This window comes from Microtus oregoni, unplaced genomic scaffold, assembly GCF_018167655.1.
Source record: "Microtus oregoni isolate MIOR12 unplaced genomic scaffold, Mior012 000023F_ref0000262, whole genome shotgun sequence".
Classification (NCBI taxonomy): Eukaryota; Metazoa; Chordata; class Mammalia; order Rodentia; family Cricetidae; genus Microtus; species Microtus oregoni.
The window spans coordinates 20,000,814-20,028,615 of NW_024543082.1; the positions used below are offsets into that span (position 1 = coordinate 20,000,814).

Below are 27,802 nucleotides of genomic sequence, written 5' to 3' on the forward strand. Positions count from 1 at the left end.
TTAGTTTTTCAGAGGGATGGTAAAGATATTTGAAGTACAGTTTATGTTTATAAAAAATTGCTTTCATTAAATCTTAAGATGAAAGTTTTGCTAAGTTACACAGTTTTGTATTGACTACAGAGATTTTGATAGATTTTGGAAGAATTTTCTTCCAAAAGAGATACTTAAAAATTAAATTTTATATTTGCTTTTTTCCCCTGAGTAGTCAAGAGAAATAGAAGGCAAGAGAACATAAAATGGTTTTGTATGTTAATAAAAATGCATGGCTTTAAATGCATTTGGGAAGCAACATGCAAAATGAAGTTGTCTTGATAAACAGAGGTGACCAAGTCTGAGTACATTAAATGAGGGACATTAAAAACAAAGCCAAACTTTCATCTTATTATTGCTATGGGTTCCTTTTTCTAAGAATACTTTTAAATGTAAAATTGTTAAATATAAGATTTTGTTAAGGCTGAAAGATATGCAAAATCATGGATGTATGTGTTTCTCAGCGATCTTTCTGTTAAATTTGCTTTGTGTGTTGGTACAGCAAATCCACATCTCCCTAGGAACACTGACACTCAGCTTCCAGACAAGCTTTTCTATTACTCTGAATGTCACAGGCAAAATCACTGTGCCCTCACACCTGGCACAGAGGTAGCTAATGCCTTGTATTTAGACAGTGATTAACATGTTAAGATATGATTTTGTTAAATGCTCAGAGAAATTTCTATACTGAGTTTTGCTAGGCACTCTTAAAACTTAAATTTAAGAGATAAGGCATAAAAATTGAAGGACTATGTATGTATGGAAACACTTTTACATGGTCTCTGGGTCTTTCTGCAAATATAATACGTATATTTAGTCAATTGTAGAGATGGGCTCATTGTGCTGTTGGTATGATAGGCTGAACCTCAACCCTAATTCATTGTTAATAGATAATATTGTTATGACCTGCTACTGACTTGTCCTGTCCTTTAAGAGACAAGCCCTGCCCACTCTCCCTTCCACCAAGGCAAGTGGATCTTCCTTCCACTTCCAGTCTGTACTCTCTTTCGTCCCTTTTCTCCTCTCCCCCCACTCTTCCTCCTTCTCTCTCTGTTTCTCTCTCCCTCTCTCCCTTCCCTTTCCCTTTCCTTCCATAACCCACTGAATAAACTATACACATTTTCTCCACATGGTGTGTCTATCTGTCTCTCACCTGCCGACCCTCCCCCTCCCCCCCGCAGCTCTGCAGCAGGTCTTGAGCCACCCACTGTGGCTCCTCATGGAACTGGCTGCCCTGCCAACCCCCAAGGTCTCTCATTTGCCACCTTCCACCTACCTGGGATACACAGAGGCCTTGGGTGGTGGGACAGGCTACCCCTTGTGTCCTGCTGTGGTCTCCCACCTGCCGCTGCCCTAAGCTATAACAAATATAATGCATTTTGTTATAAATAATGTTATGAGATTAAATATTTTTATATCTAAATTGATAGATATGTACACTATAAGATTATTAAGAAAATGCTGGTATGGCTTACAAAAAGCAGTATTAGATTTAGAGTCTCTGTGTTGATTTAATGACAGGACTCACATTTTAGGTTATAAATGTTTAGCAAAAATGTCCTTATGATGAATGTAACACCACCTGTACAGCTGTTACAGTTGTTACCGCTAATGTAATGTGCAAATGGGTCTAATGGCAGCGACATGATAGAAATAGCATGAGAAATTTATCCTTTTTATGTTTCTCAGATATATTTGCATACAAATACATGTAATTCTGTGTAGGACAAAATATTCCTGTTTTTAAGGAGCATTCAGCAAAAATATTTGGGGGCACAAACATCTTAGATTGTTTACACCCTGATTATATCGTGTCTTTGTGAATATACAAATGCTTGGGCTACAAATGGTATGTCTGGAATACAGATATAAACCCATATGCATATTAACACATATAGATAACCAATATTTAGAAAGTGGTCGAAAAAAACAACACACTGTTGATAGAGGTTTCTGTCCTGCCCAGTCCCGTGGCCGTTCAAGTCCCAAAGAAACACACAGAGGCCTTTCTTTGTTTAGAATGTTGGTTACAAGTTGTATGGATAGGTCAGGAAGAAAGCTAAACAAAGGAGATTAGATTCAAAGTTCCTGTTTTGAAAAAAAGTGTGGAGGGAAAGTGCCGTGGGACAATGGTCTTGTATCCTGTCACTTGTATTATTTTAATAAAATGCTAATTGGCCAGTAGCCAGGCAGGAAATATAGGAGGCAGGGTGACAAGAACAGGAGAATTCTGGGAAAAGGAAAGGTTCAGTCTACAGTTGTTACCCAGATGATGCCAGATGAGAAGGTCTCTCTGATAAAAGGTACCAAGCCATGTGGCTAAAACAGAATTATGGATTAATACAAGTTATAAGAGTTAATAAGAAACCTGAGCTACTAGGCCAACCAGCTTATAATTAATATAGTCCCAATGTTTCTTTGGGACTGAATGTCCGCAGGACTGGGCAGGACAGAAACCTCTGTCAACAACACATGAACTCTAGACATGAACTAACATTAAAAGTACTTCACAATTAAGTGTGTTTGAGACAATATCAGACTTCTTCAACTCTTCCCTAGGATTCAGGGGTTCAGGGTTCAATCCACAACACCAGAAAAAAGGCCCATTTTATATATATTTTTTTCCTCATCCAAAGATAAATATCTTAAGAAGTCATGTGACTTAAAGGATGCCAATGGCACTCACATGCTTTCTGATTTCTGAAATATTACTGTCTAATGAAAAGCTAAGAACTGCATAAATACACAGCAACCTAGATGAGTAATACGGTTTTTCACAGTTGTGAGAAGCTTTTCAAGGATACTATAAGAAGCTGTGTGTAACTTGGTTAGCAATATCAGATTGGTTCTTTACAAAATTTTCTAGTCCTTTATATCCGAAACAAAGAAATTTCTCTAGAATATCTTATGTTTACTGTGTTTTCCAAAAGGGATGTTGAAAAGCACAGATTTGATGTTCTGTGTTCCCCGTTTGTTGTGCCGGATTTTAAAGAGAATCAGCACTCGCTTAACTTTTGCTTCAGCTGGGACCTTTTAAAATGACTGCTTTACAGTTCCGGATAAACACGGCTGCCATGTACGTGAGGTGCTCGTGTGCACAAGATAAAACGTCTATTTGTAGTCACTGACAACCTTTTCCAAAACATGTAAGATGCCTGTAAAATTTGTAAAGAGTCTGATTTGCTTCAAAAGCAAGAAATTCTGTGTAAATATGGTATTTATTTCCTTTTAAGTCTATGATCCTCCAGAATCCATTTTTTCTAGAATGTTAATCCTAAAAATGACTTATTAAGCTGATGTCATCAGAGCTGAAATTGTTTTTTAAATTTTATTTATTCATGTATTTTATGTATATGGGTACTTTGTTTTGTCCATCTAAACACCAGAAGAAGGCATCCGACAGTTGTCAACTGCCATGTGGGTGCTGGGAATTGAACTCAGGGCCTTCAAAAGAGCAGTGAGTGCTCTTAACCACTGAGTCATCTCTCCAATTTCAGAGCTGAAATTGTTAATTGTAAATAACGACACCCTTTATGGTTTTATGCATGTTTGTGTTCCTGGCTAGTTACACGGTTGAGGCAGAGCAGGTGGAGAATGGGGTCAGAAGGGCTTTGCACATGAATTATGAATTAACATATGAAGAAAGGAGAACTAGAAACCAACCTCAAAGCCAGCGTGTTACAGATAGAACCCATGAGAGAAAGCTTCTGCTGTACGAATATTCGAGAAAGTCCTCGATATGCAAACCATCTGTCAAAGTCCCAACCTTTGGTACAGTCTCTCATACAATATTGTCAATGAGTTTCTAACCTTCTGAACTCTGGTCTGCTTCCTCCCTCCCATCCCTGCATCTGCAACTAGTCTGTATTTGTGTCCAATTCCTTGTTCCAGGACACAAGAATCTTGAAATCCCAAACACAAGAATCTTGAAATCCCAAAGGCTGCCCACCAAAGCCTGATTGATATTCACTGATGTCATTTTGACCATCATTTTGAACACACGTACCCAAGCACTTTCCATTCCAAGCTGTGCCTCTCTAACAGGCTAAAAGATTAAATGCAGGCCGTTTAAGGAAAATACATGCATGTGTGCGCACACACACAAAATAGATGTAGGGTATTCTATAAATCATTAAGCCTTGGTCTGTTGTGGTTTGTAATTCTCTTTCAAAGCTGTGTCTGTTGATATTTCTCTACAAAAGGAGAGTCAAAAGCTCTTTCTTTCTTTCTTTCTTTCCTTCCTTCTTTCTTTTTTTGAGACAGGATTTCTTTCTGTAGCCCTGACTATCCTGGAACTCACTGTCTGGACTCAAACTTATAGATCTGCCTTCCTCTGCTTCCCAAGTGCTGGGATTAAAGGCATATGCCACTACACTGGGTGTAAGCTCACCTTTCTTTAGTACAATGCTGGTGTGTTGGTCAGGCACCACAGGAGGCCAAGCTTACATCTGACCTTCAAAGAAACAGACAAGAAAATACTTCCACCCCACAATCTGTCAAAGGAGAGACTTAAATGGGCTTGCAGATGGCTCTGCAGAGTGTACAATGAATAAGGATTCTTTCCACTCTAGACTCAAATTTTCAGATTTTAAGAAAACACTGCAAGCAACCTTGCTCTAAAAACCCTTCCTTCCTGAGCTCTCAGGGGCTTGAGTTTGGTCAAGAAAAGGGCCTTTGACACTGGCTGCTGCCTGCCACATCTTCTCTGAGTTTCTGATACAGATTCATTCCTGGCTAGTCCGGAAATGACTCTCATCCTGGAGAAGGGACCTTTAAGCTGTGATGTTTTCCAGAACTGTGCAGACCAGGAAGAAATTGCCAGGATTAAAATTGCACAAGACCAGAAACAAAACCAGTCTGGGCAATGAAGAGACCACATAAACCAGCTTTTCCAAAAGAACTAAAGCCAAGAGGTGGTGAAGGGCTATATGGAGGGTACTTGATACTAGCTCGGCTTCTGCAAGCATTGCGCTCATTATAGGTCTTCCAAGCATGGGGGGGGGGTACTTCAAGAAATATTTGGATATCTGTACAGTCAATAATAATAATAATTAATAATAATAATAATAATAATATAATGCTATGGCATCTCAGCTCCTTGAAGAATGAGGGATAGGCAGAGTAAGCGAAGGGGAGAGGGTTGCAATAACATAGCAGATACATACTCTATACAGCAGATTCTCACATGGAGAGTGCAGGCAGTCTGGGACTCAGTCCCCCGCTATCAGGAAAGGCCCAGTTAACTTGTCTCACTGCTACATCTGTACCTTCTGGGTTTTTTGTCTCATGGATCTGTACAAGTTGCAAGACTATCACAGACACTGGAAAGAAATGAGGTTCTTTTTGCCAGGGGTTTGGCCAGATTGCAAACAAATCCACTGATGCTTATATTTAAATTTCTTTTGGGATACAGAGAAATGTAAGTCAGTGGGTCTAGAGGGATAGGTTTTTAATTGTTTGGGAGAAATAGCCAGAAAGCAAAAGAAAATTACTGCTCTATGTATTCTTTTCACTTCTTTCTACTGTCATATTTATAATCTTTAAAAAATAAAGTGTGCATGCCTGCGTGCGTGCATGCACCTTAGTATGAGCCCTTTCCTGCAGGGGTCAGAAAGAGGGCATCGGATCTCTTTGACCTGGAGTTACTGGTGGCTGTGAGCCTCCCAAATATTGATCCTGGGAACCACACTCAGGTCCTCTGGAAGAGCAGCAGTGTTATGTGGTGTTAATCTCTGTGCCATTTTTTCAGTCTCACTTTTTTAAAAAGTGGATTTGCTGTGGGGGGCAAAATAAGGTTATAAATGAGGACTTTTGTCATCTCTGAATATACTTTCCCCATCTGTAATGCGGGAGATTAACAATTACTCCTCAGATATTGCTTGGGAAGATGACAGGTGTTGCACAGGTCACTTGGGGTTAGGGGAACTGGGGGCAGAGGTTTATCACAGTGACTGGAGATTTGAGGAGACCTCCTGGAAAGTCTTGCATGGCCGAGCTGAATTCAACCCAACAGTGAATTTCATTGACATGAAGCTATGTCTGCAACAAAGGTTTAACTTGGAGCTAAACCTCAGCTCAGAACACAGGCTCCAAGGCCTGTCTGTCACTCAGATATGGCCAGGAATTTCTTGGGTTTCCATCACACATCAGAGAGGATGGTTATCTCCAAGCTCTTTCAGCTCTAATATTCTATAACTTTTACCAAATCCAGGGGTCATGAGAATCCCCTATTTTTGTTTTCCAGTGTGAGGTATTAATAAAATTGTTATCACCTGTTTTTTAACTAAGGTTCAACACTTCTTTGAAAGCTTTAGTTTAAGGTCCAAAGACTTGACTTTTCCTTTCCTACATATTCCTGTTCTTTTCTGTCATTATCCTCTCATCTCTTCAGGCTACTTCCCCCTACCCCCTTGTTGTGGCCTTGTAGAGATATTTGGCACAAAAAAAGGATGTGGGTGACCTTACAAGTTGTATTTCAGAGGGTCCCTGGCTTAGCTGTTTCTTTAATTCAATTTTCATTATTGTCTGTGCCTGCCTGAACCTACCCTGTTCTATTTTGCTTGTCTATATTTCTTTCATGCTGGGTATGTCTCTGTCTCTCTCTCTATGACTCAATGAGTGTTATGAAATTTGCTTGTGAGATTATGGATAAAGGGTTATTTATGGGGCCATGGACACTTTCCCAATGACTATGCCACTGAAGAAAAGGTCTCACCCACTGTAACAATTAACTATCTATAACTCCTCAGAGGGATGGTCCAAAATGAGATTTAATTCTCAGCAAACCTACAGAAAGTGTTGTAAGTTGAAAACGCTAAGCACAACTCAGCAGCACACGACCAGTGCAGCAATGGTTCCCTTTGGGGTCATGGAACTGAATGGGAACTGTCATCCCTGATGTTTCTCTGCACACTTGGGGATATTATGCTATGTACAGCTCGCTTGGGAGAAGATCGGAATCCAAAAATCTGAAGTGTGTTTCTATTGACTGTGCATTGCTTTCACGCCATCTTAAAGATGAAAAAATTATGTCATACCATTGGTCGTGGGAGCGTTTGTTACTTCAAATATCCTCCTGCATTCTTCCTTTCCCTCTCCGTCCTTCCATAACTGCATTGAGTAGCACAAAAGGCGCTTAACCAAGTAGAACTAAGGAGGATGTCTGTGCTTGAAGACTGCAGTGCCGAAAAGCAGGAAATTAGAAACTGGAGAGCTAATCTGAGATAGAGCGCCACAGCACTTCACTGAAAAGACTGTCCCAGAAAACAAGGAAAACTGAATTAAAGAAACAGCTAAGTCAGGGACCCTCTGAAATCCAATTTGTAAGGTCACCCACATCCTTTTTTTGTCCTGAATATCTTCACAGACAGAGGACAGAGAACCCTGAGGTAGTGCTGTACCTGGCCCCTGTGAGTTTCCTGTCATGCATCTCCCGAGGGCACAGGCCTGTGTGTCTTAGTGAGGAGGAGGGCAATTATGACAGCTTGACGGTGCTTCACATTGACCAGTCTTTCTTTTCAGCCATCCCTGGATTCCACTGGAAACCCACGAGAAGCCTGAGCTACTAATGTGTTCCTTGGAAGAGGCACAGTTTTAAACTATGCTAAATCAGTACTGACTGGTGATCAGTTTGGGGGGAATCCTGTGTTGTAAGCCAGTCCAACTGAATGCCTCTTGATACTTCCAGAATTTCTGGGGGAATGGATGTCCTCCTTGTGTGGATGGTACGGTGTGCACGTGTGAGGCTTATACTTGTCACTTTGCCTGTGCATGTGATCTAACTGGAAGAAGGTGGAGCAGAAAGAATGGCAGAGAGATGGAGTTGGAACCCTTGATAGTACGTCTGCAGCCCATGCGGCCACAGGACTCTTTAAGATGGGAACCAATTCATTGCGCTTATAATTTAAGCTGAGTGTAGTTGAGTTTTCTTTGACTCACAACTAAACATTTCTGGATGCATGTACTTGTAGATCATGCTCTTTAGCTACCAAGGTACCCTCTTTGGTGGTGACGGTTGAGGCTAACGTCAGCCCAGCATAAAGTGTCGCTATCCCCATCTAAATCATGCAAGTTCATGTCTTCAGATGCCCTCTTCTGAGTCTCCCTCATAAAGCGACCCTGCGTTGGGATGACACTCTTTCCGGTGAACTCCCACAGAGGCAGTGTTGGATGGTAATTTATTGCCCTCTTCCTAGCAATTTGTCACCCTCTGTGCTTTCTTTTTAAAAACAAAACTTACATTTTAACTTTTTCTTTTCTGGCATTGTCTAGTGCATGACTCAGTTCTAGCCAGTTAGACTGAAACGCCTTGAGGAGATAATTCAAAATGAGCTGTTTCAGAACAACTTCCTCCCCACCTCTCCCCCGCCCCCACCGCATCCCCATCCTTCTTGTGTTGGGTCACTGACATGATGCTTGAGGCTTTGCCAGCTGCTCTGTCATAGTATGAAGAACTGGGTAGCTTGCCAACACAGCCAAGAGGGCAGATCAAAGGGCATGGACCTTGATGACACCACAGGGCAGCTAATAACACCAACAGCCAGCTTCCTCCAGAATTCTGGCATGTGACAAAATTAACCCCTTTTGTTTAAGTCACAGCAAGTCAAGCTTTCTGATATCAACAACACAGGCATCTCCACTAACTCACATGTTACTATGAGAAAGTTGGCCAAGTTTTCTTCAGGAAAGATGACTATTTCAAGTAGACTACAGACTTTGTGAGGCTCCTGGCTCTCAGGTAAGTTTTCTTCTTATGTGTGTCCTGTCTTCCGAGGGCTCTCAAATCAATTGGCCCTTAGACCAACAGCAGTATCTTTGGTCCACACCACACCCTTTGCTCTTAGGTGTGAATGAAATCACTAGACCAGCACTCAAAGTGTGTCATCTTCAGGACTCATTAATAAGCATGCAGTTGGCTTTTCCTGGGACACAATCATATCATAACTGGCTAAAGTTTGATTTAAGTCTCACCCTGGGCTTCAGCAAGATAGACCCTTGACTATTAGAGAAATTCTCTGAGATATTGAATTGCATTGGTCAGACTCTAGTCACTAGAGCTTTGAGCAAGCTGGTTAAGAGCAGAAACTGGCTTCCAGAACCAACCCATTTCCCAGCGGGTCATGCCTCGGCTCCGCCGTGGGTTTAGACAAGTGCTGATTTCATCGACTCTGTGCTGGGTTTCTGAAAACTGCCCTGTACAGTCTTCTGGTGCTTTTTGTTCTCATTGGTTTTTTGGGAAGGAGGACGGCTAAGAGCTCTATTCAAGTTCCTTTTCACGGGGACAACCCATAGACGCCACTCCAGAGAGTCTGTTAGGGCCTTTGGTCAGGTTTCTCATGTTTTTCTTAAGTCCTAGTTGTTGTTGTTTTTTTTTTTTTAATGTTCAAACATAGATTAGGGACAACACTAATATTGACAGCTGTGGTTAGAGGGGATTGCCATGGCCTTCCAGTGCAGAAAAGTCACAATGTCCATTTTCTAAACAAGCATGCATGGAAATGTTCTACTTTAATCCAACCAGACTTCCGGAAGCAATCACAAACAGCTAGCCTGAGAGTCCTTCTCTTTGGTCAACATCACTTTATTTATTTTGAGACAGGGTTTCTCTGTGCAGCTTTGGTACCTACCCTGGCTGGCCTCAAACTCACCTCTGCCTCTGCCTCCTGAGTGCTGGGATTAAAGATGTGTGCCACCACCACCCGACCCTCAACATCACTTTATTACAGACATCAAATGCCTCATTTTGCTGTAGATAAACGGAAATGTTTATGGGAGCCTCCATTTCTTCCTGGCAATCATCTCGTGGGAGAGTCAAGGAGTCCCTGAACTGGGGTGATCAGCAGAGCACAGCTGCTACCAGGAAGCATTGGATTGCGCTATGTGAAGAGTCTCAGTTTTGGATAGAAATAGCACATGATTTGAACTCCTCTTTCATTATCATTGACTATCAGATAATAAATGGTTCATTCCCTTTACAGTAAGAAGCATGATTCCAGAAGGGCAAGATACTGCCTCAACGCGAAGAATGACTTGGCGTAATTGGGTTGACAGAAAAGTCAAGATAATTATAAGATCTCTCCCCATCAAGATTATCCTAACTGGGAGGAAGAAATACATATTTCCCCCTCTAGAACTCTCTCAATCAGCCTGCTTGTTTTTCTCCCTTCCCTGTTCTTCCTATACCTACTCTTTATTTTCCCGTGTGCCCCCTGGTTGCACTCGTAACTCTAATTTTAGTACCCAGTCACTCTTTAGTGCGGGTACTAGCATAGGCAGTCTGTGTTCAAGGCTTTTACTCTCCCGTGATATGTCATACTTAATTAACTGTCACCTTCCCTATTAATATTAACTGAAATATTAATTTGATGAATCTTAATTTCTCTTAATCATAGCATCATTTTGATCCTTCATTGGATATCTCTTTAGAGTGACATTCAGTGCAGAGGAGAAATATTAATAGCATATTAAGGCGTTTAAAACATCTCTTTAATAATTGCATGTTTTCCTGGTAAGGGGATGTGTTCCTTGAACAGATGTAGGCACCCTGATTTCCTTGTTAGCAAATGGATGTTTTGTCTTGATCACCTTCTGACTCTATTTTACACCTTTAAATGAAAATACTTCCAAATTTAAGAAATGTTCCCCCAAAGATTATTCTCTAGAGTCTGCTGCATTATTGGAGTGGCAAGGGCTTTGTACTATTAATGGAGGCATAGAAAATTTATATTTGAAGGTTTAACCTGAGCCTTGGGTAGCAGAATCTATGGAAAGCCAGTGCCAGGAGGAAAGAGCCAAGCTGAAGGGCAGCTGAAACAGGAGGGAAGGAAGGAAGGAAGGAAGGAAGGAAGGAAGGGAGGAAAAGAGAAAAAGAGAACTGGTCTATTATTGACCATTCTAACGTTCTTCTCGTTCATTAGAAAAATTTCCCCCCCTTGTCCTATATCCGCATCACAGATGCATTGAATCTGGGTGAAGATGCTCATCAGAACACACTCCACCGATAACACATGGTTGGCACAGAGAGTTTTTTTAGGAACAGCCCCATCTCTCAAGCCCAGTCACAGGCAGAGCATTGTTCCCAGGACTCTGGTTCTCATGCATCTCCTCAAGCGTCAGCTCCCTCACTGAAGGGAGAATGCCAGAAATTCTCCCTCCCTCCTTCATTGCCTGAGCACTCCAAGGGGTGTCCTGATCTTTACCCACTCTGGAGCAGCATGGCCCGTGAGCCCACCTACCTCCAGGTACACCACCCACGGCATCACCAGCGTGGCCACCAGCAGGTCTGCAACAGCCAGGCTCACCACCAGGTAGTTGGTGGTGGTCTGTAGGGCGCGCTCCCTCAGCACAGCCGCGCACACCAGGGCATTGCCGAAGATGATGGCTAGGATGAGTGCACAGTAGGACAGAGCATAGTAGGCATGCGGGCGGGCCCGGCTGACCCCTGTGGAGTTCTCTGCCCCACAGGTGGAGTTGATGTGGGTGCTTATCTGGCTCAGAGGTGCCATAGCCCAGATAGAGGAATGTGACTCCAGAATGTCCCTAGGAAAAGACCAAAAACAATGTGGGTCAAATCAAACTCGTTGAGGCTGGGATATGACATGTAAATGCAGTTTAAAATTTGAGTCTGCAAATATTTATGAGTCATTTTCTATATAGCATCAGGCAGTATGTAAAAACTTGATGTGGGAGTGTCATACATCAATCTGTTGATTTCATTGGTTAAGCAATAAAGAAACTGCTTGGCCCTGATAGGTTAAAACATAGGTGGGAGGAGTAAACAGAACAGAATGCTGGGAGGAAGAGGAAGTGAGCTCAGAGAGATGCCATGCTTCCCTCTCCCGGGCAGAGAGCTCTGCTCTCTGAGGCACACGCCATGAAGCTCCGACCCAGGATGGACGTAGGCTAGAATATTTCCTGGTAAGACTGATGCTACACAGATTATTAGAAATGGGCTAGTCCAGGTGCAAGAGTTAGTCTAGAAGAGGATAGATATAATGGGCCAAGCAGTGTTTAAATAAATACAATTTGTGTGTTGTTATTTTGGGGCATAAGCTAGTCAGGCGGCCGGGGTGCCGGGGACACAGCCCCGCTGCTCCTATTACAACAAGAACTAGAGATAGAAATAAAACATAGATAAGCAGTCCCTCCCTTATGAAGTGTCTATGGGGGATATGGTCATCAAGATAACTCCTGTTCAATGATGACATGCATTTTGGAGAAAAGTAAATCAGAAATGGTCACTGGGGAGTGGTTGAGGATAGTGTGTGTGGATGAGCATCTGAAAAACAATTTCTAACTGGTATCATTAGGAAGCCTTCGTAGATATATTAGTAATTAAGTCAAAGGTGAGAGAGGCAGAGAACCAACCAACACAGATACCTGGTAGAGTGTGGTCCAAGTAGAAGGAGCGGGGTGCCTCTAGGAGGCGGGGTGTGGGGTGAGTGGCAGGAAGGCCAGTACAGCTGGAGTCTAAGGAGGCAGCTGTGAAGTGGAGGGATATGCGCTCTGAGGGCTTGTGTGGGGACAGAAAGAATCATGCTTTACTCTGTGTGGAATGCAGCTGCTGCCGTGTGAGAATTCTCCTGGTCATCTCCTAACTCTGGGACCACAGGCGTGCTATCCTCTCTGAGCTCCGGTTTTCTCCTCTATAAAACGGAGGAATGATAGAGCCCGAGCCTGTTTCCTAAGATTTTCACTCCAAGCATTGGTGGAAATAATTCTCAAGATGGGATGATAGCTAAGGGGCAGTGTACACACGACACAGCTCTTTGACTTCAGCCCCACAAAGAAAGAACAGAACTGTTTTGTTTCTGTTTTTTGAGGAAGGGATCCACCTGTAGCCTGAACGGCTTGGCACAGGATGTGGTCTAGGCCAGCTTCAAACTCAAGGTGATCCTACTGCTTCAGACTCCCAAATGCTGAGATCACAGACATGAGTCACCATGGCTGGCTTATAAAAACAGTGTTTTGTGGGTTAAGACTTTGGAAATCATGCTCTATACTTCAAATACTGTGCAAGTACTGTGTTGGTTTTTTTTTTCTTATCAGCCTGTTCATCTTAGTTTCCTTCTTTTTCAAATTTTTAATAAAAACATATTTGTGTGTGTGTGTGTGTGTGTGTGTGTGTGTAGGTGAGTATAGTGTAGTGTGTATATGTCTCGGTGTGTGTGATGTTTGAACCTGTGTATGTGTGAGTGCATGCATTATGTGTGCATGTGGAGGCCAGAGGATGATGCTGAACCTCTGTTCTGTCTCTCTTCACCTTATTCCTTTGAGACAGGGTTTCTCTCTCTCTGTGCCTGGAGCTAGGCATGGAGCCAGAAACTCAGAGATCCTTTCGTCTCTGCCCCTCACAGCATACATGGCCACATCCAGCGTCTTCTGTGGGTACTAGAATCTGAACTCAGGTCCTAATGCTTATACAGAAGGTTCTCTTAGCCACCAAGTCATCTCTATAGGCCTCACTTTCCCGGTTTTCTTCCTCCAATCCAATTTAGCTCCCCCATCTCTGTTAGCCTCTTATAAATTTCTTAAATAGCCCATTCTCTCTCATATTTTACATAGGGAGTAATGGGTTTTAGAGACTAGATTATAGGAGAAAATGTTGAGTATTTGAGTTTAGTACAGTGGTTTTTGTATTCATGGGAATTCCACCTGTAGAATTTTATTTGAAAGTTCCTAATTTTAAAACATTACCATTTGAAAATGTTTAATCTCTATAAAGTCCCCTAGGACCCACCAAAATCCATGGTTCAATAATGAGTAACTTCCAATCTTTTTTAACCCAGCTTGATGTCCTTGCTTTATAAACAGGGAGATCAACCACAAAGACCCGAGTAACGTATCATGAGTCCTATGCTTACTATGGTCTTCTAATTCTTTCAGTTTTGCCTTTTAGCATTTGGAAGTCATAGTGACTGTCTTATTACCATCCTACTGGGGAAAATAAACCCTCAAATCATGCAGGGTTGAGCCAGTAGTGGTATAAGCCTTTAATCTCAGCACTTGGGAGGCAGAAGCAGGTGGATCTCTGTGAGTTCCAAAGCAGCTTGGTCTATATATAAAGTTCCAGGGCAGCTGGAGTTAAATAATGAGACTCTGTTTTAAAAAAGAAAACTAAGGAGGTTTGGCTTCAGAGCGGCAAAGACACCTGAGTCCATTAGCTTCACCCATGATGCCGGTTTGTAGGGACCATACATATAGAAAGGACTCTGGGCTCCAAAAGCCAGATTTTCATGTGTTCATGGGACATGAAAACCCTCACTCCTGAAGAAAAGGCCTGTGTGCAGAGGGTATCAGTGCTTCAGAGCCACATGCTAAAAAGACCTGGAGCCTGTGCCTGCTGTGGTGCAATGGTCTTGTCACTTGACAATGGATTTGTTACTTGTATTGGTTTAATAAAATGCTGATTGGCCAGTAGCCAGGCAGGAAGTATAGGTGGGGTGACCAGGTAGGAAATATAGGTGGGGCAACCAGAATAGGAGAATTCTGGGAAGAAAGAAAGGCTCAGTCTGCAATTTTCACCCAAACACAGGATGCAAGATGAGAATGCTTCACTGATAAAAGGTACCAAGCCACATAGCTAACACAGACAAGAATTATGGGTTAATTTAAGATGTAAGAGTTAATAAGAAGCCTGAGCTAATAGGACAGCCAGTTTATAATTAATGTAGGCCTCTGTGTGTTTCTTTTGGACTAAATAGCTGCTGGACCAGGCAGGACAGAAACTACTGTCAACATGTGCCCAGGTAAAAGTGTTTCCTACTTAACATTTAACACATAAAATCTCTATGGCCATGCTGGCCTTCTGCCACAGTCTGAATGTTTGTGTGTCCCCAAAACCTGTCTGTTGAAGTCTTAAATCCCCATGTGGTGATGGTATTGAGAGGTAAGAGTTTAGTGAGAGCAGAATCTGACGGTGGTCAGGGTTTATTCTCAATCTTGCCACCTAGAGCTCTCCTAGAATTAAATGGTTGACTTAATCATGGCTATCATTTTACACCCCATTTTGAAACACTTCTGTCTGAAGCAAGTATTAAAATGAACCAGTGTTAGAAAAGGGTGACCAACTTGGAACACATTCAGGAAATTACTTAAAAATGTTCTTTATCACAGCACATTGTTTGCAGTCAATATATTTTTTAACACATAATAATAATTCTTGGTAATAATTGTAATTTCCTCATTATTAGGAGAAGGGCAGCCGCTACCCTGGAGACAGCATGGCGGTTGCCAAGAGCTTTTGGAAAAACACAGCACTTTCTGATTGTTCAAGGATATTCCCCCCCTTGGAGGCAGGCTCAGGCCCACAATACCTTTCCTTTCACAGCTGGGCCACCTTCAAGGCAGGGACCAGCATCTCCTCCCTTTCTGGAGTCTGCAGCTGCTTAATCAAACCCTAGCCTCATCTCATCTGTCAAATAAGAAGGAAAAAGCATAAAGCCATGGGATTCTTGCCAGGCTTTGTGCTCCGCCCAGAGGGTTGGCAGCGACCTAACGGAACAGGGGATGTCAGGGGCTCCTTGTAAGACAGGCAGCGCTCACTGCCCCAAATCCGTTCTGGCCCTTAGGTTGGAAGCACAGCCACTTGGGTTTCTGGTGTGCGCTTTCACATGGTATGGTTCCCGGTCTTAGATTCCTCTTTGTAGCAGGTGGGTAGACCGTGGTGGTTCCAGAATTCTGGGTGTGAGAGATAAAAGGAATCAGAGATGATGGAGATATGCCGCAGTGCTCCCTGCCTCTTGGCTAATTATTTTCTCCTTGAATTTTTTTTTCTTCTTAAATGAGATTTTTTTTTTTTTTGTAACTCTGAGCTGGGTTGTTTTTCTCCCTCTTTAGCCTTCTGATAGATGTGCTAACGGATAGAGAACTAGTCTCAGGATGAAACTGGGAGTCTGAAGAATTTATTAACTTAATAATCACTCTCCAAATAATTCATAATGATAGGCCAGTTGTTTCATCATCAGACAGAGGATAAATCATGCCCACTTCATAGGGTTATTGTGAAGACCAAATGCAATTATATGCTTAAAGCCTCCACACTATGAACAACGGGGCCAAGAATTCTTTGTTTTGCAGGATGTCTTATGCATTGTTGATGTTTAACAGTGTCCCTGCTCTAGCTTCTAGTTGTAATAACCAAAACCTGGACACTGCTCAATCTCAAGTTGGGGAGGGGGCAAAATTTCTCTCCCACTGGAGAAGCGTTGCTCCAGTGGATGACCTAGCATAGCTTTTATTGTTAATGGGAAGGTGTGAGAAATCAGTTACGGCTGCCAATCATCTGATGGACTTGGTGGTTAGGAGACTACTGGCAACAGAGAATGTTAGGAGTTAAGAGTGTGTATGGAAGGCGAGAAAGTAAAGAAAGGAGGCTAAGGAGTTGGCTCCGTTGGGAAGAGCATTTGCTGGGCAAGTGTGAGGATCTCAGTCTGAATCTCTAATACCCAGGTAAAAAGCTGGGCATCACTGGATGAAGTCATATGTGTGACTGGATAAGGCAGAAGGCTAGGGTTTGGTGGCTGTCAGCCTATGTGGCTCCGGATTCATCGAGAGACTCAAGGGAATGAGGCAGAGTGTGACAGACTAGGACATCTGACATCTTCTGATTTCTGGGCCGCATGGCACACATATGTGCTCATATATTGCAGATATCATGGGGCAGGGTGGGGTAGTCAAAGGCCAAAAGAATATGGCTAGCTCCGATCTCTTAAGACATACTACATACAACCTTGCTTTTAAATTTTAAGAAGATTAAATTTCATATAAAGTGTTGGTTCATTCTGATCTTTTTGGTGTGTCCTAGCCTTTTGAGGATGCCTGTGTGACATAGTTGAAAAGCCAGAAAGACAGAATGGGCAAGCTCTTGTTATCTGGGACACATCCTGCTTTGCTGATATTCGGATCCTCTGGGCACCTGGACATTCAGGCCACAGAGTGTCACTAAGAGAACTATTCAACACGAGCAGCGTGAGGACAATACTAGATATGCTGAAGTGGATGAAGGAAAGACCACGAGGCCTCAACCATACACAAAGACCTAGAGGCCACTAAGAAATGCTGAGAGCTGGAGAAATAGTCTTCCCCAGGGAAGAAAGAGCATGCCAATTGGTTATCCAATACCAAATGGTCAGTCCTGAAATCGCACATGCGAGAAACATGATACAGACTGAGCAGGTTATGGAGAGACGTGTAGATGTAAATACATGTACATAGATGCATAGAACAATAATCAGTGAAAAGAGAGGCTGGGAAGTTTGGAGAGGGAAAGAGAAGTGGGAGGGGCCAGAGGGAGTAAAAGGTAGTGGGAAATGATGCATTTATATTATAATCACAAAAATAAAAGAAACGCTTTAAAAACGGGACCTACATGACTTAACTATTTGTTTTTTCTCCTTAAAGAGATTGAAGTAATAAAACCACAAATATAATAAAACCCAGACCCCTTGAGTATTTATTTAGCCTCGTTCCAAACTCCAGCACTTCTGGGGTATTTCTTGTGCCAGGCAGACACTAATACTTCCCAGGCGACATCCGTTACTGTTTACAGTGTCTCCTCAGGGAAGACATGGACCTCTTCCTTTTAAGTATTGAAACAGAGACACAGAGAGGGTCAGCAACTTTCTCAAGCTCATATAGTGCGACTCTCTGGTCTCCACAGAATGAGTCTCTCCTCTGTCACATCCCCTCTGGTGTGACTCTCTCTCACCACACACCCATGGCAATGGGGCAGAATGACTATGGAGCAAAACCTTCAGAACGCACACACCCAGGACAGGCCACAAGGCTATACACACAGAAGAGGGGCATCCCTCCCAAACCAGGAGAAAATGAGTTCTTGTTTGTGTTCCTTCTCCGGCAAACAATTGCACAGTGTATGGTGTGCGCCACCCTTTGACAGGGCTTCTCAAGTTGAAAACTCACAACTGACTATTGTCTATATGGTACATATTGATGCTGGAAGTCATTCCTAGGTTGAGGTGGGGTTTCTCCAAGCCAGAATGAACTAGAGGCTTCCATGACATATTTTCCTTCATGGTCCAGGTCCCTGACCTCTATCATCTTTTTACTAACAAACACGTTGATCTCCAGTGTCCAGTTTTTCCAGTCTTTGCTTCAACTCAGACTTTCCAATTGCCCGCTAAAACGATTAATTCTAACAGCTAACATTTATAAGCTTTATCATACTGAAGTTCTCTGACAATATGAAGAATAAAGTCAGTGTTATTCTCATCCCCATTCTAGAAGATGAAGAGAACGCCTCACATAGCGATTCATTTCTAGCTGAGACCTAAACCAGTGAATGGTGGAGTTGATTTAACCCAAGACCCGAGTCCAGAACTTCTGTTCCGAATCCTCCATGATGGAGGTGAAGCAGACAAACCTGGAGTGGGAAATAATGTGAAGATCTTGCTTGTTCAGAGGAGCTTCTGCACATGTCGTTACCCAGCTTTTCAAAGTCAGTGCAGGTGTGCACTGCTCACAGAGCCGGTGGGAGGTATATTGTCATCGTTATTAGAGATAGTCTTTAGCATTTCTATGGCGCTTTATTCTTGCAAATTGCTGTCTAATTCATTTTGTAATGAAAATTCACAAGTGCCTTGAAGTATATAGTGTATTTATAGATTTGGATATATTTACCCTACTGGTACATATGCAGAGGACAGGCCATAGTTGGTTTTACTGAGATCCATTAGCTAGCATAATGCAGTTCTTTTTTTTTTCCTTATTGAACCTGACCTATAAAGCATGCTTACTTTCCCTGACAGTCTTCCAAAACAAATCTTGTTGTCATTCTAACCAGAGATAAAATGGGGAAATACAGTAGACCAAGTAGCTAATAAGTGAGTATTAATTGATAGTAAACTTCAGTGCATTAGAAATCAAATCTAATACTGGGTAGATTCTGGCTGATATTTGACATATTGATTATTCAATTATAAGGAGCCTTCTGCTAGGATATTATCAGTGTTTTCTTTACTTGTCACCCTTGTCCATTATTAGCCACGCAGATCTTTGAAAACATTCAAGTATGCATAAACAAGTGTCTGAGCAGGAAAATCTCACATCGCCTGTCCTTCTTTTGAACTCTGCAAGGTCCCAAGGCCAGACCCAACAGCTGTCTCTCATACATACCCAAGGGTAGACAGTTTGCTGACCTTGTAGTGTCAGTAAACAAAGGGCTTAACCTGCAAAGTGCAAATGGGTGTGCAGAGCCTGTTTAGAATCAGAGTTCCACTTGCTATTGCTACATGATTGTTTGTGCACGCGTTGATACGGCATTATATTGAAGTAGATGCAGTAAGTGCAGTAATCGTATGAACTCTGTGGCCCCAATAAGCCACGGTAAGCAATGGAAGTCCCACAGTTACACCACAAGCCCTCAAAGTCATACACCGTCATTGGCGAAAACACAGTCATGCTTTCAAGCACTACATATCTGTTGGGATAATTGCATTCTGACTTGGAAGCAGCTTGACTTTAAATAGATTGAAAACAGTGTCTCTCTAAACCCTGGGCCCTGCATTCAGGGTGCCTAACTGGGGAGTTTAAAATACCAGACTCTGACAAGTAAAAAATCCCTTAAAAGGAAGACAGTCAACTTCCCTGCAACTCCTAGGAATAATGACAGGTTTTTATTTTTCGTCTTTTATGGATGCCTTGATATAGATTCTAGAGCCATCAGGACACAGTTGTGGGGGTGGGGTAAAACAAAAAAGCTCCAACCACTTAATGAAATGAACACGCTTCCTTGGGGTTTCATGTTTTAAACCTAGAGTAGCTCGGAGATTTAAAGCATATTCTTAGAGAACCAAAAATTCCAAGCTAATAAAATAATCTTCCACTAAATTAGAAATGAAAAGAAAAATTCACTTACCCTGAAAATTTCTTCTGGTGTCTGGAGACTGTGGAGTTTAACACCTCAGTTCCTGAAGCCATTTACTGACAGCAGACAATGCTGAAGCAAAGCAAACTTTGCCTTTCCCGGGACACAGAAACTATGGAGTCGTTTTCATACAGAAAGAAAACCACCTGGTTTTGCCTCTGAGGTGGAAATTACTTGTGAACAACTCTTGCAGCGTTCCTATCAGACCTCACGGCAGGTTTCATAGGTGCCTTCCCAAGGCACCAGTGTTCTCTAGAGGATCTGGGAGGGACCCCACTGAACGTTGTTTGGGTTAGGAGCTCAGAGCTCTGTCCTTGGTGCTGAGAGAGAGGGAAGAGCCGCAAGCTGGATTTCTCTCCTGCTTGCCTCTCTTCCCTCCGTGGCTCTCTCTACCTGCTTCAGTACTGTACTTTTTAGTACGCTTGCATTTTTTCCCTCAGTGCTCTTTTTAATCCCAGCGTTACCACTCCCGTTACCTTTACGTTTGATTTCTCTTGACTAACGCTCACCGTCCTCGCTTCAATTGTCTTTCCAGCTTTTGGTGGGTGTGAAGATAGGGTTCAGACGGAGCCAATCAACAAATGGATACCACAAGCAGTTAATGGAAATCAGTACAATTTAACACACAACTGGCAGAATCATTAAATCTGGAGGTGTGTGCCGGTCTGGGTACAGGAGGTTAGAGGAAATACACTGCAGTAGGAGCAACTCTAAGGCATGGTTATAGCTCACGATGAAGAAGAAACCCACTAATATTATGAGCAATATTAAATGTTTATTTAGCAGGGTTTCTTGTTTCCACAGAAGTTTACAAACACTTGTCAATTTGTTCTTTCTGCTTGTCCATGGCATATGTTTTTTCCATCCTATTTTCTTACCATTAATTTTCAAACTCTAGATTTGCGAGCTAATTGAGATGCAATTAAGGTCAGTGTCAGTGGACACTTAGACCATCTTCACTCATGTTCATCTGTTCAAGTAACTCTTTGTTATGGGAACCTAGCTACTTCCTATTCTCTAATTTCAGGTCTCTTCTACCTTCAGACAGGGCTGGGATTCTTTTATTAGTTTCTCTGCCACTGTGCTTTGGAATCTGCACTGAGTGCTTACTCTCAAATGAATCCCCACTGGATATGACGGAGACCTCTACTGGCTGAGAGAGATGGAGTCACAGCAAATCTAAACAGCATTAATGGCAGTAACCATCATTTATTGAGCATGTACTATTAGCTGGTCATTTTAAGTCATTGCTTCTTTTAATCCTTTCAGCAACCTTACATAGTAGATATTACCTTTTCCTTCCTTACTGTGACTGAAAAAAAAATCGAGGCACACAAAAATTAATATGATTGATGAAGGTCACTCAGCTAACAAATAGAGCTGGGATCTGGATTTAGACAGCTTAATTCTCTAAACTACTATGGTATACTTTTCCTTCAGATGGAAAATTTAGTTTTCTGAGGTAAGTGACAATATTTCAGGGGGAAAAAAGTAGCTATAATGGCTGTAATAATGACTGTGCTGTTTTGAAAGAGAAACGTCACCCATAGGCTTGGATATTTGAGCACTTGGTCTCCAGTTGGTGGTGATGTTTGGGGGAGGCTTAGAAGGTATGGCCTTGATGGAGGAATTATGTTCCTGATGACAGACTTTGAGACTTCGTGTCACTTGCCGTACTGGATAGTTTTATTTCAGCTTGGCACAAGCTATAGTCATCAGAGAGGAGGGAACCTCAGTAAAGAAAATACTTCTGTAAGATTGATCAGTAGGCAAGCCTGCAGAGCTTTCTCTTAACTAGTGGTTGATGTGGTAGAGTCCAGTCCATTGTGGGTGGTGCCATCCCTAGCTGGTAGTCCTGGGTTTTATAAAAAATCAGACTGATTTGGACCTTGAGATTTCAGTCCAGTGCTCCAATGTGGGTCTCTGTCTCCTTTCACCGCCTGATGAAGGTTAATATTCAGGAGGATGCCTATATGTTTTTCTTTGGGTTCACCTTCTTATTTAGCTTCTCTAGAACTGGGTCTGAAAAATCATGGGATAAAACCAGACTCGCTGAACATAGCGGACAATGAGGACTACTGAGAACTCTAGAACAATGGCAATGGGTTTTTGATCCTACTGCACGTACTGGCTTTGTGGGAGCCTAGGCAGTTTGGATGCTCATCTTACTACACCTGTATGGAGGTGGGTGGTCCTTGGACTTCCCACAGGGCAGGGAACCCTGATTGCTCTTTGGGCTGATGAGGGAGGGGGACTTGACCTGGGGAGGGGGAAGGAAATGGGAGGCAGTGGCAGGGAGGAGGCAGAAATCTTTAATAAATAAATTAAAAAAATGGTAATTAAAAAAAAATCAGACTGAGCAAGCTAGTAACCTGCCCTGTCTGACTTCCTGGAGGAGTAAGCCAAATGAACTCTTTCCTCCCAACTTGCTTTTGGTCATGGTGTTTCATCATAGCAATAGTAACCCTAACTAAGACAAAAAGATAACTAGCAGCATTCTCGGAAAAAGTTACCTTTCTCTCAGTGGCAACAACATATACTATTTGCTGAGTAAATATGTCTGTAAAATTGCTGTCTGGAGCCACCAGGGTTCCAGGTCTACTTTCTGCTTGTGATTGATATGTAATTCCTCCGCTTCCTCCTCCTGCTGCTATGCCTGCCTCTTGCTGCTATTCTTCTCTGCCACATGGACTCTTACCTCTTTGGGACCATAAATAAATTCTCTCATAAGTAGCTTTTCATTGTGGTGTTTTATCAGACCGACAGAAAAGTAGCAAACACAATATTGACAATAGGATCTTTGAATGGTGGCTTATACAGAAAACATTGCCTAAGCGATATTCCTGTCCACATCCTCCACACACCACTTACTTTTGCAGATTCTGCTATAAGCTAATTGGTGTTTTAAAGCCCTGACCTTGGAATGTGGCTGGATTTATACCTAAGATTTTCAAATCATTCACTAAGTTAAAACTAGGTCTTCAGTGTAAGTTCTATCCCAGTAGGACTGGTATCCTCAAGAGAAGAAGAAGAGACAGCAAGGGTGGACAGAAGAAAGACTGAATGAAACACAAGAATGGCAGCTGTCTGGAAGCCAAGGAAAAGAGCCTCAGGAGGACCCAAACCCGATGGCATGCCGCTTTGGACTTTCAAGCCTCCAAACAGTCAGAAAATAAATGGCTCCTGTCTAAGCCATCTAGTCTGAGGATTTTGCTGTAGTGACTGCAGCGAACATACGAGAGGCTCTATAGAGAGAGCTGCTGCTGTATGCAAGGCTGCTCATTCTATTACTGAAGTAACATGCTTAGATTACGACTGCCTTGAGACTGTGACTCTCAACTGCAGGGTGGACCTTCAGCTTCTCCTACCAGGAGGCCAGGTGCAGGCCCAGGTTGGCCTGTCTGATGCGTGGAACTGGGGTTTTAACAGGGTTGTGCACAAGCAGAGTGAAGCAGACACATTTTAAGAATTCAGCATCTCATATTGTTTGTTTGTACCATTATAGGCTTGCTTTCCACAACCTATAAACCTGCATTTATGGTTTGGATGTGAACTTTCCTCATAGGCTCATGTGTTTCTATACTGGTCCCAGCTTGTGGCACTGTTTTGGGAGACTATGAGTCTTTTAGGAGTATGACCTTGTTAGAAGAACTAGATTGGTAGGGGCTTTAGATTGGTAGGGGCTGTAGGTTGGTAAGGACAGGATTTATGAGTTCTTGCTTATCCCCGGTTCTTCAGAGTCCCCTCTTCTTCCTGGCTGCTGATTCTGGATTCTGCTGCTCCAGCCCATGGCAGCTCCCACCATCATGCCTAACCAAAATAATGAACTGTGTTCCCTGAACCATGAGCCCAAGTGAATCTTTTCTCCCTTATTTAATTCAGGTTATCCTGTCTCAGCAGCAAGACAGGTAATTCAGGCATGGCAGCTCACAGCTGTAGTGTTAACCCTCAGGAAGCTGAGGTAGGAGGATAGCCTAAGTTTGGGGCCAGCTTGAGCTACATAATGACTTCCAGGACAGTCAAGCCTAGAAAAACCCTGCCTCACTGCTTGCCCTCCCCCAAAGGTCACTAAGCCACCTGTGTTTATTTTTAACATTTGTACATATTCTGCCTAATGATAGTGTTGCCCCATGAACGTAGAAGGAAAGGCCTCAATTTGAGACCTTCACTGAGAACACAGAATATCCTCACTGAAGGGAATTTTCTCTGCATGTTCATAGTGATTCTCTTCGGTAAGTTGAACGAAAGATAAAAGGGATAAAAATTCTCATTCTATTTCTATATAGATGCATAAGGCAGGGAAATTCCCTGATGTACCCAAGGTTGTAGTCCCAGGCAAGCAGCTCCGTCTCAAGCCAGGTGACCTTGGGGAATGGGAGGGATCGGTGCAGGAATTTCTAGGGAGAAGGAAATGAATGAGGTGGCTCTTTCTCTCAGGTCTTCAGCAGAGGTGAAGATAAAACAATTGTCTGTCTTTACCAACTTGGTACTTCTCATTCACATCACTGCATTGAACTGGTTTCTTTTTCTTTACTTACTTATTTCCTTTTTTTTTAAAAAATAAACAAAACTCTTATTCATGATTGGCATCGAAGGTTTTAAGATCTTCTTTCTGGGAAGAACTCCAGAACGCCCACAGAACAGATATGCCTGGGCAGAAATCAGGGAAAACTAAGCTCATTTCTCTTATCTTTCTTCCAGGAAACATTCAAAATAGCATGACTACAACATTCTCCTGAACCAGCAAATGGGCGCTTTGGAAGTCGAGAGGTCAAAAGCAGAGTGAGGACACAGGCTGCTTCTGCTAAATGGGCACAAGCAGTGGTGGTGTTTCAAAGGAAAGAGGGGAAGGCTTAGGATGAAATACGCTTTGGGTCTTTAAAATGCTCCTGCAGGGTCTCAATCCAGCAGCACTGCCTTGAGCACCAACCACTGAATTCCACATGATTTTCCCATGGTCTTTAAACCCACGCAGAACTCACACCCACCAGGACACCAGAGAGACCAACTAAAGCAGGGTCAGTGTGAGGATCCTACATGAACACAGGGCACCATCTATCTATATCTCATTACGAGCAACATTTCTCAGTGCGAACCTGATTTGATCAGCTCGGTGACTTTAAGTAGAGGAGCACAGACCTAAGGACTACCTCTTTGTCTTTCTGTGACATCAACAGAGGATCCTATATTATTTGATTTGGTTTATTTTGCCTTTCTGAGACATGGTCTGGCCAGAAAGTACTCCAGCCTATTCCTCCCACACCCTGTACTACCCATGTGCTACCATGCCTGGCTTTAGAAGTTTTTAAGAAGACAAATTGTTTAAAGTAGGTAGTGATCCATGTATTACAATTACTTCCCCCCAACTTTAGCTGCCCTGTCCTCTACAATAAGGCCTTGAGATAGGAACCGTGATGGTTTAAAGGAAATGGTCCCCATAGGGAGTGGCATTATTAAGAGGTATGGTCTTGTTGGAGGAAGTGTGTCACTGTGCTGGCTTTGAGGTTTCCTTTGCTCAAGCTGCGTGACACACAGTTGCTTCTGCTGCTTGCAAATCATAATGTAGACCCCTAGGGTCCTTCTCCAGCACCATGTCTGCCTCCACTGCTAACTACTGTGATGACAATGGACTAATGTTGTAGGGAGGCTGCTTGTTCTTCCCTGCCACCTAGCTAGCTTAGACCCAAAATAATCACACAGAAACTGTGTTAATTAAATTACTGCTTGGCGTTGGCTAACTGAATTTAGCCCATCTCCTTTAATCTGTGCATCACCACAAGGTTGTGGCCTACCAGCAAAGTTTCAGCACATGTATCTCCAGTGACTCCATGGCGTCTCTTCGACTCCACCTTCCTTCTTCCAACACTCAGTCCAGTTTTCCCTGCCTACCTAAGTTCTGCTCTATCAACAGGCCAAGGCAGTTTCTTTATTCGTTAACCAATAAAAGCAACACATAGACAGGAGGACCTCCCACACCCTTTCCCCTTTTCTGTTTAAATAAAAAAAAAAGAAAGGTTTGAACTTTAACATAGTAAATTACATATAACAAAACAGGTATCAAGCAAGAATTACAGTTACAATATTTGTATCTACTTTATCTTTTATTATAACTAAGGAAAACTATAACTATAACTATACATTCTTCAACTCAATCAAAGACTCCAGAAGAATATAATATTGCCTAAGTAAACAGGAAGTACATTGTAAGCAACTTCCAAAACTCTAAAATTGACAGAGACATCTTGCTGCCTGGACACTTACCCAAGGTTCTTCTGTACCATTGGGGCATCCATCTTCAGTCTACAGGCCCATAGTATCCAGTAGACTTTTCCATGAAGCAGGAAATTTCAAAGACAGTTCTGCCTATATTGGCAATTTGTCAGTCACTTTCTTCTGTGTCCTACAGAATGTCTAACATATTCTTTCATGAAGCAGAAACCCCAAAGGATCATTTCAGCTTTAGGCAAGTTTAGTAGTCATTTTCTGTGGGTCCTATATATCAAGTTTATCAAGCAGTCCTAGTAAGAGCAGTTTCTTGCCAAATGGTCAACCAGCTCCATAAAGAGGCTCTTCAATGCCCATCATCCTCTTGAAGTAGATTAGTGCTGCCAGGAGCAGATGTGTCTCACTGTCATGAAAAGTCCTAAACTCTTAAAACATTTTAAATGCCATATTCTGAGGGTCTCTGAAAGATTTGAAGAATACCTATCTAACTAAAATATATCTACAAAACCTAACTAACATGACTACAAGCTTGACTATTATAGATGATTATCTATTAACCTATATTTCTTAATTATACATTACATTTTTAAGTGAGCTTCACAAACACAATACCTTAATCAAGATCAGAAATACATATACATATAACAATATTGACCTTAAATTTGTATCAATAAACCAAGATCCATACCAATGCAAACCTCCATAGCATATCCCCCTTTAAATGTAAACAAACATTTGTGTACAATAATTGGGATGTGTGGATTGGGGAGTTCATAGATGCACTCAACCATGACATGACAGCCATCGTCACTCCCACTCTTCTGCTCATGAGCACAGTGTAGCCTAAGGGGTGACAGATGGCAACATAGGGGTCATAAGACATGAGAGCCAGGAGAACATACTATGCACCACCAAGAGACAGGTACACGAAGTACTGGGTGGCACAGCCCACAAAAGAGATGGACTTCTTGCCAGACAGGTAGTTGATCGCCATCTTGGGAATGGTTGTAGAGACATGCATCAGATCCATGAGGGACAGCTGGCTGAGCAGGAAGTACACTGGTGTGTGAAGACGGGGGTCAGCACAGATGAGGAGGATGGTGAGGCTGTTGCCACTCACTGCAGTAAGGAACACCAGCATAATCAGGAGGAAAAGACAAAGGTGGTTGAAGGAGTCATCAAAGAGCCCTTGAAGGATGAAATCTTCCAGAGCAGTCTGGTTCCACCTCCACATGCTCCTCTCTTCAACCTCAGCAAGGTTCCATCTGGCAGCTCGCATCTTTCCCCTCTGGCAGCTCCATAGTGTCTCTCTGACTCTGCCTTCTTTCTCCCAGCATTCAGTCCAGTTTTCCCTGTCTATCTAAGTTCTGCCCTATCAACAGGCCAAGGCAGTTTCTTTATTCATTAACCAATAAAAGCAACACATAGACAGAAGGACCTCCCACACCAGACTAAACCTCTGGACTGTGAGCCATACCCAATTATATGCTTTCCTTTATAAGAGTTGCTGTGGTTATGGTGTCTCTTTACAGCAATAGAAACCCTAACTAAGACAGAGCTGTCTAAGAAAACTCTATGTCTCAGATTGGGATCCATTGTGACTATAATTACTAAATACTTCCAGTTCTTGGAAGAAAACTAGCTAGACTCATTCAAGCCATG

At 42.5% G+C, this 27,802-nt stretch overlaps 1 protein-coding gene and 1 pseudogene across 3 annotated transcripts in view; both read right to left on the reverse strand.

The window, feature by feature from the left end:
* Positions 1–11,534, reverse strand: part of Drd3 (dopamine receptor D3) — a 49,488-nt gene extending 37,954 nt beyond the window's left edge. For all 3 annotated transcript variants that reach the window (XM_041673351.1, XM_041673350.1, XM_041673349.1), the window contains exon 1: positions 11,265–11,534. In XM_041673351.1, coding sequence (XP_041529285.1) covers positions 11,265–11,534 — 270 coding nt within the window. The remainder of the gene's footprint in view (positions 1–11,264) is intronic.
* Positions 11,535–12,569: 1,035 nt separating this feature from the next.
* LOC121461619 lies at positions 12,570–27,374 on the reverse strand (annotated as a pseudogene).
* Between the last annotated feature and the right edge of the window lie 428 nt (positions 27,375–27,802).